This window comes from Bufo bufo, chromosome 3 (genome assembly GCF_905171765.1).
Source record: "Bufo bufo chromosome 3, aBufBuf1.1, whole genome shotgun sequence".
In the NCBI taxonomy this organism is placed as follows: Eukaryota; Metazoa; Chordata; class Amphibia; order Anura; family Bufonidae; genus Bufo; species Bufo bufo.
Genome location: NC_053391.1, coordinates 479,625,556 through 479,641,300, shown reverse-complemented (window position 1 = coordinate 479,641,300; position 15,745 = coordinate 479,625,556). Strand labels below are relative to the sequence as shown.

The 15,745-nt window shown below is 44.9% G+C and overlaps 1 protein-coding gene across 1 annotated transcript in view; it reads left to right on the top strand.

The window, feature by feature from the left end:
- The window catches only part of TPP2 (tripeptidyl peptidase 2), an 89,159-nt gene that overhangs the window by 55,890 nt on the left and 17,524 nt on the right, over positions 1-15,745 (top strand). The window contains 2 exon segments of the mRNA XM_040425252.1: positions 3,955-4,106; positions 15,083-15,179. Of these exon segments, the coding sequence (XP_040281186.1) occupies positions 3,955-4,106; positions 15,083-15,179 (249 nt within the window).

The window sequence follows — 15,745 nt, the reverse complement described above, 5'->3', positions numbered from 1 at the left end:
TAGATTTGTGCATGTTGCTTTTAGAACTACTGCTATGGGCATAAAGTACTATCTGAGCAATATGCCTCCATATTAAAATTAGCCTTAAAAATTGTATTTAAATGTTTCACAGTATTCTTAAAGGGGTTTTGCCATCACATCGCTAGGATATGCCCCCATTGTCTGATAGGTGCGGGTCCCACCTCTGGGACACACACCTACAACGAGAATGGAGCCGGGAAATTAATGGAGTGCGCACTGCGCATGCGCAGCCACCCCTTATTCATTTCAATGGGGCCGCCGAAAATAGCCAAGCTATTTCCGTCTGCCCCATAGAAATGAATGGGAGCAGGGGCCGTGCGTGCGCAGTCCGCGCTCATTCACTTGTATGGGAGCAACCCCGGGGTCCTCCAGAAACAGGTCTCCCCGCTCCGTTCTCCTTGTACCTACCACACCTATCAGACAAGGGGGGCATATCTTAGTGATACGCACCCATTGTAAGTGATATTAATACCCTTTTAATATTAACACTTATTGGTGACTTTTTCTGTTCACATAACAGTATTGTAATGTGATGTAGAACCATAAATCCTGAGTGTTTTGGTTAAAAATTATACTGCTGGTTTCAAGTTAAAAATTTACATTTACACCTCTGCTCTTTCTATACTTCACCCCTCTGTACAACTATCAGTGACTGACAGCTATCCCTGTATACACATACACAGAGAATGCTATCAATCACTGATAACACCTCCCCTGTGTACAGCTATCAGTGACTGACTGCTATCTCTGTATACACTTATACACAGAGAATGCTATCAATCACTGATAACACCTCCCCTGTGTACAACTATCAGTGACTGTCACCTATCTCTTATATACACTTATACACAGAGAATGCTATCAATCACTGATAACACCTCCCAGTGACTGTCACCTATCTCTTATATACACATACACAGAGAATGCTATCAATCACTGATAACACCTCCCCTGTGTACAGCTATCAGTGACTGTCACCTATCTCTTATATACACCTACACAGAGAATGCTATCAATCACTGATAATACCTCCCCTGTGTACAGCTATCAGTGACTGTCACCTATCTCTTATATACACTTATACACAGAGAATGCTATCAATCACTGATAACACCTCCCCTGTGTACAGCTATCAGTGACTGTCACCTATCTCTTATATACACTTATACACAGAGAATGCTATCAATCACTGATAACACCTCCCCTGTGTACAGCTATCAGTGACTGACTGCTATCTCTGTATACACTTATACACAGAGAATGCAATCAATCACTGATAACACCTCCCCTGTGTACAACTATCAGTGACTGTCACCTATCTCTTATATACACTTATACACAGAGAATGCTATCAATCACTGATAACACCTCCCCTGTGTACAGCTATCAGTGACTGTCACCTATCTCTTATATACACTTATACACAGAGAATGCTATCAATCACTGATAACACCTCCCCTGTGTACAGCTATCAGTGACTGTCACCTATCTCTTATATACACTTATACACAGAGAATGCAATCAATCACTGATAACACCTCCCCTGTGTACAACTATCAGTGACTGTCACCTATCTCTTATATACACTTATACACAGAGAATGCTATCAATCACTGATAACACCTTCCCTGTGTACAGCTATCAGTGACTGTCACCTATCTCTTATATACACTTATACACAGAGAATGCTATCAATCACTGATAACACCTCCCCTGTGTACAGCTATCAGTGACTGTCACCTATCTCTTATATACACTTATACACAGAGAATGCTATCAATCACTGATAACACCTCCCAGTGACTGTCACCTATCTCTTATATACACATACACAGAGAATGCTATCAATCACTGATAACACCTCCCCTGTGTACAGCTATCAGTGACTGTCACCTATCTCTTATATACACTTATACACAGAGAATGCAATCAATCACTGATAACACCTTCCCTGTGTACAGCTATCAGTGACTGTCACCTATCTCTTATATACACTTATACACAGAGAATGCTATCAATCACTGATAACACCTCCCAGTGACTGTCACCTATCTCTTATATACACATACACAGAGAATGCTATCAATCACTGATAACACCTCCCCTGTGTACAGCTATCAGTGACTGTCACCTATCTCTTATATACACTTATACACAGAGAATGCTATCAATCACTGATAACACCTCCCCTGTGTACAGCTATCAGTGACTGACTGCTATCTCTTATATACACTTATACACAGAGAATGCTATCAATCACTGATAACACCTCCCCTGTGTACAGCTATCAGTGACTGTCACCTATCTCTTATATACACTTATACACAGAGAATGCTATCAATCACTGATAACACCTCCCCTGTGTACAGCTATTACACATTTTACTAAATATTTTCCCATAAAACTAGATATCAATCTGTTCAGCTCCTCCTGCTCTATAACATTCTGCCTGCAGATTGCACTGCTTTAACGATCCCAACGTTGTATAAATTATTGCCGTTGTAGATGTCTCAACAGTTTAGGCTACTTTCACACCTGCGTTTAGGTCGGATCCGTCTGGTATGTGCCCAGACGGATCCGCACCTATAATGCAAACGCTTAGATCCGTTCAGAACGGATCCGTTTGCATTACCATGAATAAAAAAAAAATTTTTTTTATTTTATTTTTTTTTATTTTTTTTTCATGATAATGCAAACGGATCCGTTTTGACTTTACATTGAAAGTCAATGGGAGACGGATCCGTTTGAAAATTGAGCCATACTGTGTCAACTTCAAACGGATCCGTCCCCATTGACTTACATTGTAAGTCTGGACGGATCCGTTTGCCTCCGCACGGCCAGGCGGACAACCGAACGCTGCAAGCTGCGTTCAGGGGTCCGCCTGCTGAGCGGAGCGGAGCGGAGGACAAACGGTGACAAACTGATGCATTCTGAGCGGATCCGCATCCACTCAGAATGCATTAGGGCTGGACGGATCCGTTCGGGGCCGCTTGTGAGAGCCTTCAAACGGAGCTCACAAGCGGAGCCCCGAACGCTAGTGTGAAAGTAGCCTTAAATTGCTTCTCTACTGTAGAACATGCACAGGTGGTTTAGTGACGAGTTGCAGTCCTCATGCACTTGTGATTCTGTATAAACAATTTGATTCTTTTGATATTCTTATTAATTTTATTACTTGTAAGTAGGGATGAGCGAACCTGGTGAAGTTCGGGTTCGCGTGGTTCGGCCGAACTTCAGGTCAAAGTTCAGGCCCGGTTACCCGAACTTCGCAAAGTTCGGTACGAACCCGAACATTGCAGTTCGGGTTCGCCCAACCCTACTTGTAAGCAATACTTTTGACATTCATTTCGAACATAAGTATATCATTGTACCAAATTGATAGGAAAGTGTTTGCCAAAACCAGACTGCTGAACACACGCTAAATGTAACTTTTCTAACTAGATATACCGTCTGTAAATGATATTTGGGGCAGTTATAGGGAACAAGCACTCACAGTAACTCTCATTACCCATAACTGGCCTGTATAATCGGGCTGCCGGTTAGCTGATAAATGACTAGCGCTCATCCTTCACCAGGATGAAAAATGCACGATTATCGGCAACACATCTCCATGATGGGGATGTGTTGCCGATAATCGGTAGAACTGAATTGGGGGGGGGGGGGGGGGGGAGACAACTGTTGTAGCAGTCATTCCTACCAATCGCTTTGCATCGGCCTGTGACGTAGACCACTGTAAACAAGTGCTGATGGATGTGTTATCATCTATTGGTGCTTGTCCTGCCCAAATATCAGGCATTGTAGTAGGGCCCTAAGTCACTTGTCTGTATGAACACAACCTAAGTCAACAGTTCTGATTTTCACATGTAGTTTAACAGTTTTCATGCAGACTTCATCCTGAAACTGTAACATAGAAACACGCCTTTTGTCCTTTTGCAGGATGTTGTTTCTGTGCACTATCACTTGATACCATCTTCAAATAAACCAAAGAATGGCAGTAAGGACAAAGAAAAAGAAGCGGAGAAAGAAAAGGATGTGAAAGAGGAGTTTGCTGAAGCTCTACGAGATTTGAAGATACAGTGGATGACAAAGTGGGTCAACACAGTAATACAAATTAATTGGGCTACCGTAATTCACTGCAAAAAAAAAATGCTCTGAGACATTTACCCAGAAATTATTTCTCCAGTACTGGGAAACTGCTTCCAGAACATAAAAATCTGTCTTGGTCACAGGTACATGACTCTTGAAGGAAAAACTATGTACACTTTTGAGGCAATTTTTTTAAAAATGATTGCATTTTACTCATATTGGGCTTAAAATAATTTTTCTCAGTCGGTCTTTATTAAAAATATTCCTAAGCTTTGTCATAAAGGATTAACTTTTGCCTAGCTGTGAGGGTTGTACCTTCAATTTGGGTCTGTCCTCTAATAACGCTTATCTCTAAATTACTAATGGCTCAAAAACACTTATATAAGCCACATTCTTAGCAGTAAGATAAGAATTGAGCTATAATGAGTGTTTATAAGGTCCGAGATGAGGAGCCATCAGCTGAGCTGCCTGATGGAACACAGAGCTTACAAAAAAAAAAGACCAGTTCAAAAAATGATTTTTAGCTCAAAATGAGTACAATGCAATAATGAAAAAATTGCCTCCCAAATCTGTCCATAGCCTTTAAGTGATACATTAATCCCTTCCTGGCCGTCACTGTACATGGGGGGGGCACAGAAGCTGTGCTTTCCCAATCAGCACCAAGGGCCCTGCTATATCCTTCACTGAAAACTCTGATCCCGGTGGATTAGATGCCGTAATCAATGATGATCACCACATCCTTTTTAGTTTTTTATATTTTTTAAAAAAAATCAAAAATCATTTTTATTGATTTTAAATAAATTATCAATAAAATACACATTTGTACAGAATGATCAAGATCCTGTCAGTCATTTACATGGACAGAAATATGATGCAATGACATTACAGAGATTTTGTTAAATAACAAATTTAACTTTCACCCAACTCCCCCTCCCTCCCTAGAGTTTGTCTTGCAGAGAGATGATTACACCACCTTACCCTTACTGTATTTTATTAAACATTTCACAAAGGATGTCATGTCCACCTAAGATAACAATAAGTTGAACCCTAGATCCTCATTAAAATGTAGCTTAAACTAAGACAGATGTCCCATTAAGGACAGTTGTCCTCTCAAACAATCCCTAGTCAGTGCCAACGAAGCTAAGCTTCCAGATTCAATCCAGCCCTGCCATATTGACCAGAATTTGTTTGGGCATTTTCTTTTGACGTATACCCCTCTTTCAAGACGTTGAATCGTATTCATCCTATTTATATATTCCTGCTTGCTAGGAGGCCTATTTCTTATCCAATGCTTAGTGAACACATAAGGATAGTTTATCATTTAATCCTATGGAGTCTAGTATACCCAGCACACAGATTATGGGATCATTGGGCAAACGTATCGGAGTTGTTACAGGTATGATTTCTCGTATCTCTTCCCAGTATTTTCCCAACTCTCGGCAGTTCCATATCATATGAAGCAGAGTTGCTTCCGTTGCGCCACATCTAGGGCATGTGGAGTCCGGTCGCACACCTATTTTGAATAGAAGTTTGGGGGTTCTATACACTCTGTGGAGTAGGTACAGCTGGGATAGTCTCTGAGATTCATTCAATGTAAGACTAGGAGTTAAAGCCAGGATGTCATTCCATTGGTCTGGAGATATTGTTAAACATCCTCTTCCCATTTCCCCTTTAGAATTAACTCATTTAAAAGGAATAAAAAAAATATATATATATATAGACTACCTCAAAGTTTTTTTTTCCTTCCTCTGGATCAACTTGCAGGATAACAGGCTGAACTGGATGGACCAATGTTTTTTTTGTTTTTTTTAGCCTTATAAACTGTTATAAACTATGTTACTTATCAGGTACTGTGGCAGCTATAGCAATCTGCTCTATAAAAGTATCATATGATCTACCCTGTCTTGTGAGCATCATAAAAAAAAAAAAGATGCTATATATGTGTCATCCACAGATCCCCATAACAGTGCCATCCAGAGACCCCAATAAGAGCCATCCAGAGATCCCCCCCCCCCAAAACAGTGTCGCCCACAGATCCCCCAAAACAGTGTCGCCCACAGATCCCCCACAACAGTGTCGCCCACAGATCCCCCACAACAGTGTCGCCCACAGATCCCCTATTAGTTCAAAACCCACCAAAAGCACACCATTTGGTTCAAATTTTTTTTCTTATTACTTTCCTCCTCAAAAACCTAGGTGCGTCTTATAGGGCGAAAAATACGGTAGCTCTTGCACAAGAGAAAAAAAAAATTATTCTCCGAAAATGGTGACATAAAAGCATGAGTTTATTTTCAAAAATTCTTTTAACATGTAAAACTAAACAAAAAAAAAAAGACATTTGACATCACCATGACTATGCCACAACACCTTGCCTCCCCAAAATATCAAGAGATCAAAAAGTTGTTTAGTCTAAAGTGGTACTGATCAAAACATCGCCTTATCCCACAAAAAATGTGCCCCCACAAAAGATCATTGCCAGAAAAAGAAACAAATATATGGGTCTCAGATATTTTTTTTTCTAGTACAGACCAGCAGAATAAAATTGTCATTTTTCCCACCGTGTATGCTGCAAGACAGAATTGCTGCTTTCTCTTTATCCAGTTTCCCAAAATGTGATCAAAAAGTCATAGATACCCCAAAATAAACCAATGATAATGAAAATTGGTCCTCACACAGCTCCCTTGAGAGTAAAAAACGTATATGGTTGTCACAAAATAGCCGTGCCGTTCCCCCAGACACTGTTTGAAAGCAACATGGCGCCAGTAAACCAATCAAAATCTGCGATGGAAAAGCCAAAAGGAGGTCCTTCACTTCTGATCCCTGCAGTATAGCCAAACAGCAGTTTATGTCCACATTTATGGCATTTCCGCACCCAGAAGAACCGCTTAACAAAACGTATTGGGCACTGAGATGCCATATTTGTGGGAAAACTTGCAATTTTCAATTTGCACCGTCCCCTGCTTATTAAGAGCTTTCTGAGACGTTTTAACTCAACCTATTCTCTGGATAGGTCATAAGTAGGGATGAGCGAACCCGAACTGTATAGGGGTACTGTTTTGGGGTGTCCGTGACCCGAACCCGAACATTTTCGTAAAAGTCCGGGTTCGGTGTTCGGCGCTTGCTTGGCGCTTTTTGAAAGGCTGCAAAGCAGCCAATCAACAAGCGTCATACTACTTGCCCCAAGAGGCCATCACAGCCTTGCCTACTATTGGCATGGCTGTGATTGGCCAGTGCAGCATGTGACCCAGCCTCTATATAAGCTTGGGTCACGTAGCGCTGCACATCACTCTGCTGATTCAAGCATAGGGAGAGGTTGCAGCTGCGACGTTAGGGCGAGATTAGGCAGATTAACTCCTCCAAAAGACTTCATTCTGTGATCGATCTGCAGCTGTGGATCATTGAAGTGCTATTATTGACTTGCTCACTTTTTTGTGGCTGCCCAGAGCGTTTTTAGATCACTTTTTTTCTGGGGTGATCGGCGGCCATTTTGTGACTTGTGGTGCGCCAGCACGAGCTATCACCAAGTGTATTTAACCATCGATAGTGTGGTTATTTTGTGCTATATCCTACATCAGCTGCAGGCTGAGCCTGTGTCACCGAAGTGCATTCAACCATCAACAGTCTGGTTATTTTTTGGCCATATACTACATCAGCTGCAGGCTGAGCCTGTGTCACCGAAGTGCATTTAACCATCAATAGTGTGGTTATTTTTTGGCCATATATTACATCAGGGGCAAATTGAGCCTGTCACCCAGCGCCTAAAAAATAGACCTGATATTTCTATTCAACCAAATCTGCACAGTTTTAGCTGGTCAAGTTATTTGTAGTGACCGTCAAAGCAGACTTTTTGTTCTGGGTTGAAAAAGCATTCCCAAATTTGCCATTCTGAAAATAACTAGTTTGTGGTATTTCAGGCCTACTTGAAATCTATCCCAAAAAGAAAATCTTACATTGAAGTTATTGATAGTGTCATTCAGAAAAACCTAAGACACACGCTAGCGTGCTGATAGAAGTGTCATTCTGTGATTAAACCTACACTGCGTGCAGAATTATTAGGCAAATTAGTATTTTGACCACATCATCCTCTTTATGCATGTTGTCTTACTCCAAGCTGTATAGGCTCGAAAGCCTACTACCAATTAAGCATATTAGGTGATGTGCATCTCTGTAATGAGAAGGGGTGTGGTCTAATGACATCAACGCCCTATATTAGGTGTGCATAATTATTAGGTAACTTCCTTTCCTTTGGCAAAATGGGTCAAAAGAAGGACAAAGTCAAAAATAGTGAGATATCTTGCAGGGATGCAGTACTCTTAAAATTGCAAAGCTTCTGAAGCGTGATCATCGAACAATCAAGCGTTTCATTCAAAATAGTCAACAGGGTCGCAAGAAGCGTGTGGAAAAACCAAGGCGCAAAATAACTGCCCATGAACTGAGAAAAGTCAAGCGTGCAGCTGCCAAGATGCCACTTGCCACCAGTTTGGCCATATTTCAGAGCTGCAACATCACTGGAGTGCCCAAAAGCACAAGGTGTGCAATACTCAGAGACATGGCCAAGGTAAGAAAGGCTGAAAGACGACCACCACTGAACAAGACACACAAGCTGAAACGTCAAGACTGGGCCAAGAAATATCTCAAGACTGATTTTTCTAAGGTTTTATGGACTGATGAAATGAGAGTGAGTCTTGATGGGCCAGATGGATGGGCCCGTGGCTGGATTGGTAAAGGGCAGAGAGCTCCAGTCCGACTCAGACGCCAGCGAGGTGGAGTACTGGTTTGGGCTGGTATCATCAAAGATGAGCTTGTGGGGCCTTTTCGGGTTGAGGATGGAGTCAAGCTCAACTCCCAGTCCTACTGCCAGTTTCTGTAAGACACCTTCTTCAAGCAGTGGTACAGGAAGAAGTCTGCATCCTTCAAGAAAAACATGATTTTCATGCAGGACAATGCTCCATCACACGCGTCCAAGTACTCCACAGCGTGGCTGGCAAGAAAGGGTATAAAAGAAGAAAATCTAATGACATGGCCTCCTTGTTCACCTGATCTGAACCCCATTGAGAACCTGTGGTCCATCATCAAATGTGAGATTTACAAGGAGGGAAAACAGTACACCTCTCTGAACAGTGTCTGGGAGGCTGTGGTTGCTGCTGCACGCAATGTTGATGGTGAACAGATCAAAACACTGACAGAATCCATGGATGGCAGGCTTTTGAGTGTCCTTGCAAAGAAAGGTGGCTATAGTTGTCACTGATTTGTTTTTGTTTTGTTTTTGAATGTCAGAAATGTATATTTGTGAATGTTGAGATGTTATATTGGTTTCACTGGTAAAAATAAATAATTGAAATGGGTATATATTTGTTTTTTGTTAAGTTGCCTAATAATTATGCACAGTAATAGTCACCTGCACACACATATATCCCCCTAAAATAGCTCAAACTAAAAACTACTTCCAAAAATATTCAGCTTTGATATTAATGAGTTTTTTGGGTTCATTGAGAACATGGTTGTTGTTCAATAATAAAATGAATCCTCAAAAATACAACTTGCCTAATAATTCTGCACTCCCTGTATACCTGTCACACAGCGCAAAAAAAAACAGGTCTCGCATCTCTATTCAACCAAATCTGCACTGTTTTAGCTGGTCAAGTTATTTGTAGTGACCGTAAAAGCACACTTTTTTTTCTGGGTTGAAAAAGCATTCCCAAATTTGCCATTCTCAAAATTGTGGTGAACGGGAACAATGAGGAAAACATCTAATAAGGGACGCGGACGTGGACATGGTCGTGGTGGTGTTAGTGGACCCTCTGGTGCTGGGAGAGGACGTGGCCGTTCTGCCACAGCCACACGTCCTAGTGAACCAACTACCTCAGGTCCCAGTAGCCAGCAGAATTTACAGCGATATTTGGTGGGGCCCAATGCCGTTCTAAGGATGGTAAGGCCTGAGCAGGTACAGGCATTAGTCAATTGGGTGGCCGACAGTGGATCCAGCACGTTCACATTATCTCCCACCCAGTCTTCTGCAGAAAGCGCACAGATGGCGCATGAAAACCAAGCCCATCGGTCTGTCACATCACCCCCATGCATATCAGGGAAACTGTCTGAGCCTCAAGTTATGCAGCAGTCTCTTATGCTGTTTGAAGACTCTGCTGCCAGGGTTTCCCAAGGGCATCCACCTAGCCCTTCCCCAAGGGTGGAAGAGATAGAATGCACTAACGCACAACCACTTATTTTTCCTGATGATGAGGACATGGGAATACCACCTCAGCACGTCTCTGATGATGACGAAACACAGGTGCAAACTGCTGCGTCTTTCTGCAGTGTGCAGACTGAACAGGAAGTCAGGGATCAAGACTGGGTGGAAGATGATGCAGGGGACGATGAGGTCCTAGACCCCACATGGAATAAATGTCGTGCCACTGACTTTCACAGTTCGGAGGAAGAGGCAGTGGTGAGACCGAGCCAACAGCGTAGCAAAAGAGGGAGCAGTGGGCAAAATCAGAACACCCGCCGCCAAGAGACTCTGCCTGCTACTGACCGCCGCCATCTGGGACCGAGCACCCCAAAGGCAGCTTCAAGGAGTTCCCTGGCATGGCACTTCTTCAAACAATGTGCTGACGACAAGACCCGAGTGGTTTGCACGCTGTGCCATCAGAGCCTGAAGCGAGGCATTAACGTTCTGAACCTTAGCACAACCTGCATGACCAGGCACCTGCATGCAAAGCATGAACTGCAGTGGAGTAAACACCTTAAAAACAAGGAAGTCACTCAGGCTCCCCCTGCTACCTCTTCTGCTGCCGCCGCCTCGGCCTCTTCTGCTGCTGCTGCCGCCGCCTCGGCCTCTTCTGCCGCCGCCTCGGCCTCTTCCTCTGCCTCTGGAGGAACGTTGGCACCTGCCGCCCAGCAAACATGGGATGTACCACCAACACCACCACCTGCGTCACCAAGCATCTCAACCATGTCACACGGCAGCGTTCAGCTCTCCATCTCACAAACATTTGAGAGAAAGCGTAAATTCCCACCTAGCCACCCTCGATCCCTGGCCCTGAATGCCAGCATTTCTAAACTACTGGTCTATGAAATGCTGTCATTTAGGCTGGTGGACACACACAGCTTCAAACAGCTCATGTCACTTGCTGTCCCACAGTATGTTGCTCCCAGCCGCCACTACTTCTCCAAGAGAGCCGTGCCTTCCCTGCACAAACAAGTGTCCGATAAAATCAAGTGTGCACTGCGCAACGCCATCTGTGGCAAGGTCCACCTAACCACAGATACGTGGACCAGTAAGCACGGCCAGGGACGCTATATCTCCCTAACTGCACACTGGGTAAATGTAGTGGCGGCTGGGCACCAGGCGGAGAGCTGTTTGGCGCACGTCCTTCCGCCGCCAAGGATCGCAGGGGAAACATTCTTTGCCTCCTGTCGTCTCCTCCTCCTCCTCCTCCTACTCAGCTTCCTCCTCCTCTTCTTCCACCTGCTCATCCAGTCAGCCACACACCTTCACCACCAACTTCAGCACAGCCCGGTGTAAACGTCAGCAGGCCGTTCTGAAACTCATATGTTTGGGGGGACAGGCCCCACACCGCACAGGAGTTGTGGCGGGGTATAGAACAACAGACCGACGAGTGGTTGCTGCCGGTGAGCCTCAAGCCCGGCCTGGTGGTGTGCGATAATGGGCGAAATCTCGTTGCAGCTCTGGGACTAGCCGGTTTGCCGCACATCCCTTGCCTGGCGCATGTGCTGAATTTGGTGGTGCAGAAGTTCATTCGCAACTACCCCGACATGTCAGAGCTGCTGCATAAAGTGCGGGCCGTCTGTTCGCGCTTCCGGCGTTCACATCCTGCCTCTGTTCGCTGTCTGTGCTACAGCGTAACTTCGGCCTTCCCGCTCACCGCCTCATATGCGACGTACCCACCAGGTGGAACTCCACCTTGCATATGCTGGACAGACTGTGCGAGCAGCAGCAGGCCATAGTGGAGTTTCAGCTGCAGCACGCACGGGTCAGTCGCACTGCGGATCAGACACACTTCACCACCAATGACTGGGCCTCCATGCGAGACCTGTGTGCCCTGTTGCGTTGTTTCGAGTACTCCACCAACATGGCCAGTGGCGATGATGCCGTTATCAGCGTTACAATACCACTTCTATGTCTCCTTGAGAAAACACTTAGGGCGATGATGGAAGAGGAGGTGGCCCAGGAGGAAGAGGAGGAAGAGGGGTCATTTTTAGCACTTTCAGGCCAGTCTTTTCGATGTGACTCAGAGGGAGGTTTTTTGCAACACCAGAGGCCAGGTACAAATGTGGCCAGACAGGGCCCACTACTGGAGGACGAGGATGAGGAGGAGGATGAGGATGAAGCATGTTCACAGCGGGGTGGCACCCAAAGCAGCTCGGGCCCATCACTGGTGCGTGGCTGGGGGGAAACTCAGGACGATGACGATACGCCTCCCACAGAGGACAGCTTGTCCTTACCTCTGGGCAGCCTGGCACACATGAGCGACTACATGCTGCAGTGCCTGCGCAACGACAGCAGAGTTGCCCACATTTTAACGTGTGCGGACTACTGGGTTGCCACCCTGCTGGATCCCCGGTACAAAGACAATGTGCCCACCTTACTTCCTACACTGGAGCGTGATAGGAAGATGCGCGAGTACAAGCGCACGTTGGTAGACGCGCTACTGAGAGCATTCCCAAATGTCACAGGGGAACCAGTGGAAGCCGAAGGCAGAGGAGGAGCAAGAGGTCGCCAACGCAGCTGTGTCACGCCCAGCTAATCTGAGGGCAGGGTTAGCATGGCAGAGATGTGGAAAAGTTTTGTCAACACGCCACAGCTAAGTGCACCACCACCTGATACGGAACGTGTTAGCAGGAGGCAACATTTCACTAACATGGTGGAACAGTACCTGTGCACACCCCTCCACGTACTGACTGATGGTTCGGCCCCATTCAACTTCTGGGTCTCCAAATTGTCCACGTGGCCAGAGTTAGCCTTTTATGCCTTGGAGGTGCTGGCCTGCCCGGCGGCCAGCGTTTTGTCTGAACGTGTATTCAGCACGGCAGGGGGCGTCATTACAGACAAACGCAGCCGCCTGTCTACAGCCAATGTGGACAAGCTGACGTTCATAAAAATGAACCAGGCATGGATCCCACAGGACCTGTCCATCCCTTGTGCAGATTAGATATTAACTACCTCCCCTTAACAATATATTATTCTACTCCAGGGCACTTCCTCATTCAATAATATTTTTAATTTCATTTTACCATTATATTGCGGGGCAACCCAAAGTTGAATGAACCTCTCCTCTGTCTGGGTGCCGGGGCCTAAATGTGTGACAGTGGCCTGTTCCAGTGGTGGGTGACGTGAAGCCTGATTCTCTGCTATGACATGAATACAGATTCTGTGCTGACATAAGGCCAGATTCTCTGTTACGGGACCGCTCTCCTCTGTCTGGGTGCCGGGGCCTAAATGTGTGACAGTGGCCTGTTCCAGTGGTGGGTGACGTGAAGCCTGATTCTCTGCTATGACATGAAGACAGATTCTGCGCTGACATAAGGCCAGATTCTCTGTTACGGGACCTTCTCCTCTGCCTGGGCCTAAATGTGTGACAGTGGCCTGTTCCAGTGGTGGGTGACGTGATGCCTGATTCTCTGCTATGACATGAAGACAGATTCTGCGCTGACATAAGGCCAGATTCTCTGTTACGGGACCTCTCTCCTCTGCCTGGGTGCCTGGGCCTAAATGTGTGACAGTGGCCTGTTCCAGCGGTGGGTGACGTGATGCCTGATTCTCTGCTATGACATGAAGACAGATTCTGCGCTGACATAAGGCCAGATTCTCTGTTACGGGACCTCTCTCCTCTGCCTGGGTGCCTGGGCCTAAATGTGTGACAGTGGCCTGTTCCAGTGGTGGGTGACGTGATGCCTGATTCTCTGCTATGACATGAAGACAGATTCTGCGCTGCCATAAGGCCAGATTCTCTGTTACGGGACCGCTCTTCTCTGTCTGGGTGCCGGGGCCTAAATGTGTGACAGTGGCCTGTTCCAGTGGTGGGTGACGTGAAGCCTGATTCTCTGCTATGACATGAAGACTGATTCTGCGCTGACATGAAGCCAAATTCTCTGCTATGGCATGAAGAGACTGATTCTCTGCTGACATGAAGCCAGATTCTTTGCTATGGCATGAAGAGACTGATTCTCTGCTGACGTGAAGCCAGATTCTCTGCTATGGGACCTCTGTCCAATTGATATTGGTTAATTTTTATTTTTTTAATTTTTATTTTAATTCATTTCCCTATCCACATTTGTTTGCAGGGGATTTACCTACATGTTGCTGCCTTTTGCAGCCCTCTAGCTCTTTCCTGGGCTGTTTTACAGCCTTTTTAGTGCCCAAAAGTTCGGGTCCCCAATGACTTCAATGGGGTTCGGGTTCGGGACGAAGTTCGGATCCCGAACCCGAACATTTCCGGGCAGTTCGGCCGAACTTCTCGAACCCGAACATCCAGGTGTTCGCTCCACTCTAGTCATAAGTATATGATCGTTGGGGGTCCTTGCTTAAACAGTGATGCACTAACATTCATCGTAACTGAAAATACGTTTTGAACATTTAGCACATATGAGTTATACCTTCGCATGTATTCTGCATATACTGTGTTAAGCACATGAACATATTTATTTTTTTCTGTCCATTTCCGTGTTTGTTTTTTCTCTTTTTGCGGCCCCTATGCGGAACCATTCAATTCAATGGGACCGCAAAAATAATGAAAATGAATGTGTGAATTCCGTGTCTGCATGGTCTTTCCCCCAAAAAATAGAATGTGTCCCATTATTGTCAGCATTACGGACAAGAATAGGACTGTTCTATTAGGGGCAGGCCGTTCCGTCCACAAAATGCGGAATCGCAAAACATCCAACGGTTGTGTGCATGAGCCCTTAGGCTGCGTGTTGATTTTTAAGACCTAAGGAAAATTTATTGTATTTATTGCAGACTTGAAAGCAATGAAATCTTCAGTGAACTGAAAGAATCCTTTCCTAACCACCTTCCCCTGTACGTGGCAAGGCTTCATCAGCTGGATTCTGAAAAGGTAAGGTGCATTTGGTAGTATCTAAATGACACTGTTAACATTGTGCTCTTCGTTCTACAAAGGTTTAGTTGCCCTTTTAAATGGATTGTCTAGCTGGGAAAAAAAGTTTTAGTAAACTACTCAGGATGCTTTGAACGAAATGACAGAATCGGCATACCTCCTCACCGATCCCCACTTTAAAGTTCTGATGCTTGAGTCCCCACTGGTCTCCTTCCTACTTCTGTCTCAACACATAGGGAATCCTTGCTTGAAAAAGGCTAGTATATAGCCAAAACATCATAATTGTTATCTGTGTAACATGATAAATCGCATGGAATAGATGCTGATTTCACAAATTGTTCTTAATGCTCTGTTGCATTTCTGGCTGCCACGGGTGAGAGACATTGGTGCTGCTTTTTAAAGTTTTCTGTTTATACATTGGACCCAGTATAAATAGTAGGGCATCCATGAAGGCATGTTTTTGTTAGTTTCTTGTTTTTAAAACACTGATTGCTTTCCTAAAATTTGATGACACAGAACAACGGCTTTAAGATATTTCTCTTTAAAGGCTATTTACACGTTTAGGG